Genomic DNA, 4,472 nt, shown 5'->3' with positions numbered 1-4,472 from the left:
AGGTGCCTGCCACCGCGCCTGGCTAGTTTTGTGTGTGGTTTTTTTTTTTTGAAACGGAGTCTCGCTGTCGCACAGGCTGGAGTGCAGTGGCCGGATCTCAGCTCACTGCAAGCTCCGCCTCCCGGGTTTACGCCATTCTCCTGCCTCAGCCTCCTGAGTAGCTGGGACTGCAGGTCACCGCCACCTCGCCCGGCTAGTTTTTTGCTTTTTTTTTTTTTTGGGACGGAGTCTTGCTCTGTCGCCCAGGATGGAGTGCAGTGGCGAGATCTCCGCTCACTGCAAGCTCTGCCTCCCGGGTTCACGCCATTCTCCTGCCTCAGCCTCCCGAGTAGCTGGGACTACAGGCGCCCGCCGCCAGGCCCAGCTAATTTTTTTGTATTTTTAGTAGAGTCGGGGTTTCACCGTGTTAGCCAGGATGGTCTCGATCTCCTGACCTCGTGATCCGCCCGCCTGGGCCTCCCAAAGTGCTGGGATTACAGGCTTGAACCATCGCGCCCGGCTGTATTATTTTTTTGTTTTGTTTTGTTTTTTTTTTTGAGATGGACTCCCGCTCTGTCACCCAGGCTGGCATGCTGGCATGCAGTAGCGCGATCTCGGCTCACTGCAATCTTCGCCTCCTGGGCTCCAGCGATTCTCCTGCCTCAGCCTCCCAAATAGCTGGGATTACAGGCATGTGCCACCACACCCGGTTAATTTTGTAGTTTTAGTAGAGACAGGGTTTCTCCACGTTGATCAGGCTGGTCTCGAACTCCTGACCTCAGGTGAGCCGCCTGCCTCGGCCTCCCAAAGTGCTGGGATTACATGCGTGAGCCACCATGCCCGGCCGATTTTTTGTATTTTTAGTAGAGACAGGGTTTCACTATGTTGGCCAGGCTGGTCTTGAACTCCTGACATCATGATCCACCCGCCTCAGCCTCCCAAAGTGCTGGGATTACAGGTGTGAGGCACCGTGCCCGGCCCTATTTTATTATTTTTAAAATAGAGAAGGGGTCTCCCTGTGTTGCCCAGGGGTGAGCTGGAACTCCTGGATTCAAGCGTTCCTCCCACCTTGACCTTCCAAAGTGCTGGGATTACAGGGGTGAGCCACCGCACCCTGGCCTGCTAACTTGTGGGGCAGTACAGTCTCTGTCCATACCCTCAACTCTCTTCCTCTCTGCTAGTCCTAAATACATTGTAGGCTCCCGCGTTTTTAGTGCAGCTATACCTATGAACGGGCCAAAGAATCTGAGGGCATCCTACACATTTCAAAGGGTGGGAATGGAGACTTCTCTTTCTCCAGCAGAATCTCCCCTCATGACCCGGGACTACCAGATCCAGTTCTGCTAGGGGCCTCCATGGACGGAGTCGGCTTCCTCTCCACTCTGTGACCGAAGTCCATTCTTTGCTCATTCACTCTTGTGTCTACTGCGGGAGCCGCGCAGCGGACACAGTTGTGTTCCTTAAGTGTTTGCTGACTTAGTCATCCGGCCCTCTCTAGAGTAGTTATTTTGTACCGTGTATTATATTCCTGCCACTACCTCTCCGCAGTGCGCGCGTGGGGGCGGGCTCAGGTGCGCAGTCTCCCTATGCTCGGGGAGGGCGTCAGCGGGTTTGCACAAACACTGAAAGACTTAACAATTGGCGCGCGACGACCGTCCCTTGACTGACAGCAGCCCAGAGGGCCTGAACACCACTAAGGGTCTGCCCCAGCGACCGGTCCCTGAAGTCAAGGTTGAGACCCCCGGCCCAGACAGTCCGCGAAGCTGAGGGAGGCCGGTCTGGGGCCTGCCGCGCGTGTTCCCGGGATCCGCAGGCGCGGGGCGACAGTGCAGGCGCCCCGCCCAGGTCGTGCCCACCGTGCGCCGCGGCCCGCTCACCGCGATCTCGGTCTAGGAGGCGGCGGGACCTCGCACTTCTTCCTTGCAACGTAGCCCCTGTGGCCCGAGGGTCGAGTTCCGTAGGCGCCCGACCGGCTCCGCGCGCTTACAGGACTACAACTCCCGTGATGCCGCGCGCGCCGACCGTTGATTGGCTGCGCGGCGGGCGGACTCGCGGGCGGGCGGCACGTTGTGCACGTGCGCGCGGCGACTGCCGGATGGCTGCGTGGGGCTGTGTGGCTTCTTTCGGCGCGGCGCGCAGGCTTTGCTGGCGGGCGGCGCGCGCGGCTGCGGGGCTCCCGGGCCGCCCCTTCCGCAGGGGCTATGCTGTGGGCCCAGCTCAGGTGAGGACGTCCGGGTTCCGGCCGAGCCACTCGCCACTCAGGGCCGGAGGCGGGGCGGGGAGCCGCGGGGAAGGAGGGACGGCCGGGCTGGCATCCCCGCCTTCTGGGAACTGCCTCGACAGTCGTCGCGCCCGAGTGCGTCTAGCTCTTGCCGGGTGCCCGATGTGCCCTCCCTCCCCCTGACTCGCCCGCGGCCTCGGAAACGCTACTCCCGCGGGAGAGCGCTCGTCAGGACGGCCTCGGCCAGGCTGCTCGTCAGCCCCTGCGCTTCCCGGAGGTGTCCGCGTCCCTGTTTTCCCTGCGTGTTTTCTGATTTCCACCATGAGGACGTTTGGGACGTGATTTTCATCTGCATGTGGAGGAGACGGGACCCGGCGCCGGGAGCCGCGCCTGCGGGTGCGCCGCCCCCAAGTGCGTGTCGGTTTGATGCGGGACTTGGGTTCAGTTCAGCTCGCGGTGACCTCGGCTGAGCGCTGGAGGCTCCGTGGGCGGGAGCAGGAGGGCTGGAGCCGGCGCCTGCTGTGTGTCCGGCACGATAGTGGTGTGTGAGCCCCCCCGCGACGCTTCGGAGGAGGTGTGACCTTGTGTGGTGAGGAAGCCAAAGCGGGAGACGGCTGTGCCGGGACATTAAACCAGATTGGTGAGATCCACGGCTCCCACGCTCCCTTGGGCCGTTTTGCCTTTTCCTGTAAAAGGAACAACTTTGTCTTTTAAACCCACAAGTAATATTTTACATTAACATACTGATTTCACAGTAATCCTTGCTTTTTTTTTTTTTTTTTAGACAGCGTCTCACTCTGTCACCAGGCTAGAGTGCAGTGGCGCAGTATCTGCTCACTGCAACCTCCACCTACCGGGTTCAAGCGATTCTCATACCTCAGCCTGCAGGGTTGCTGGGATTACAGGTGCGCGCCACCACACCTGGCTAATTTTTGTATTTTTAGTAGAGACAGGGTTTTACCATGTTGGCCAGGCTGGTCTCGAACTTTTGATCTCAGATGATCCGCCCATCTTGGCTTCCCAGAGTGGTGAGATTGCAGGCGTGAGCCACTGCGACCGGCCAAACTACTTACATTAAAAAAACGCATAGTGCTTACTTTGTGCCAGGTTCTTCACAATTATTTGTATAATCTTTATAACAACTCCGAGGAAAGTACGATTATTAGTCTTCCCATTTTATAGATGGGGCAGAGGCACAGAGAGGTTAAGCAGCTTACCCAAGGGCACACAGCTGGTAAGTGACAGAATCTGGAACTCAGGTAGTCTGGTGCCAGAGTCTAAGCTCTTAACAGCTGTGTTATCTTTATGATTTTTACATATGGAGCAGCTAAGGTTCAAAGCAGCTGAGTGACTTGGCCAGTGTCACAGAGCTAGAAGTGACCAAGGTGGAAGTATGAAATGAGAATATGTTGATAAAAGGACTTACAAACTGTCAGGATATAAATATAAGGAAATATTGTCCTTATTTATAACTATTGTATTGGCTCTAGCATCTCTGCAGAGTCCCGAGATGTTTCCAAGTGACTGGTAGAGTAGAAAAAGAAGAATGCAGCATAGCATAGAGTTTGAGCATGAGCTTTAGAACTGAATCCTGTGCAGTCTGTTAGCAGCTTCACTTAAGGCAAGTTACTTAGCTTTCCAAGCTTCCGTTTCCCCATCTATGTAATGGATCTATTACTTGTAATCCCAGCTACTCAGGAGGCTGAGGCAGGAGAATCCCTTGAACCTGGGAGGGAAGTTGCAGTGAGTGGAGATTGGGCCACTGCACTCCAGCCTGGGCAACAGAGCAAGACTCTATCAAAAAAAAAAAAAAAAAAAAAGAAAATTAACCTTAACTTACTGTAACTTTTTTTGCTTTACCAAGTTTTAATTTTAAAACTTTTACTTTTTTGTAATAGCAGTTAGCTTAAAACACAATACATTGTACAGCTGTACTAAATATCTTCATTTATATAATTGTTCCATAGCTTTTTTCTTTCTTTCTTTTTTCTTTTTTTGTGACGGTGTCTAGCTCTGTCACCCAGGCTGGAGTGCAGTGGTGCCATCTCGCCTCACTGCAACCTCCGCCTCACAGGTTCAAGCAATTCACCTTCCTCAGCCTCCCAAGTAGCTGGGATTACAGACGCCCGCCATCACGCCCAGCTAATTTTTGTATTTTTAGTAGAGACGGGGCTTCACCATATTGGCCAGGCTGGTCTTGAACTCCTGACCTCGTGATCCGCCTGCCTTGATCTCCCAAAGTGTTGGGATTACAAGCATGAGCCACTGCGCC

General features: G+C 54.9%; 1 protein-coding gene and 1 pseudogene across 4 annotated transcripts in view; one reads left to right on the top strand and one right to left on the bottom strand.

Annotated features, from left to right (window-relative positions):
* Positions 1-1,546: 1,546 nt before the first annotated feature.
* On the bottom strand, positions 1,547-1,941 carry LOC108535731 (uncharacterized; annotated as a pseudogene). Its single transcript, XR_001887313.1, has one exon. The product of XR_001887313.1 is annotated as an uncharacterized LOC108535731 (transcript).
* Positions 1,942-2,035: 94 nt separating this feature from the next.
* The window catches only part of HDHD5 (haloacid dehalogenase like hydrolase domain containing 5), a 21,064-nt gene continuing 18,627 nt past the window's right edge, over positions 2,036-4,472 (top strand). Inside the window, exon 1 of one of the 3 annotated variants that reach the window (XM_017882086.1) lies at positions 2,036-2,200. In XM_017882086.1, coding sequence (XP_017737575.1) covers positions 2,075-2,200 — 126 coding nt within the window. In that variant the 5' untranslated portion in view covers positions 2,036-2,074. Of the gene's footprint in view, positions 2,201-2,220; positions 2,612-2,656; positions 2,841-4,472 lie in introns of those variants that run through there. The other 2 variants (XM_017882095.1, XM_017882105.1) reach the window with 2 other exon arrangements.

Source organism: Rhinopithecus bieti, unplaced genomic scaffold, assembly GCF_001698545.2.
Source record: "Rhinopithecus bieti isolate Rb0 unplaced genomic scaffold, ASM169854v2 scaffold_1368, whole genome shotgun sequence".
Classification (NCBI taxonomy): domain Eukaryota; kingdom Metazoa; phylum Chordata; class Mammalia; order Primates; family Cercopithecidae; genus Rhinopithecus; species Rhinopithecus bieti.
This window is presented reverse-complemented; position numbering and strand designations above follow the sequence as displayed.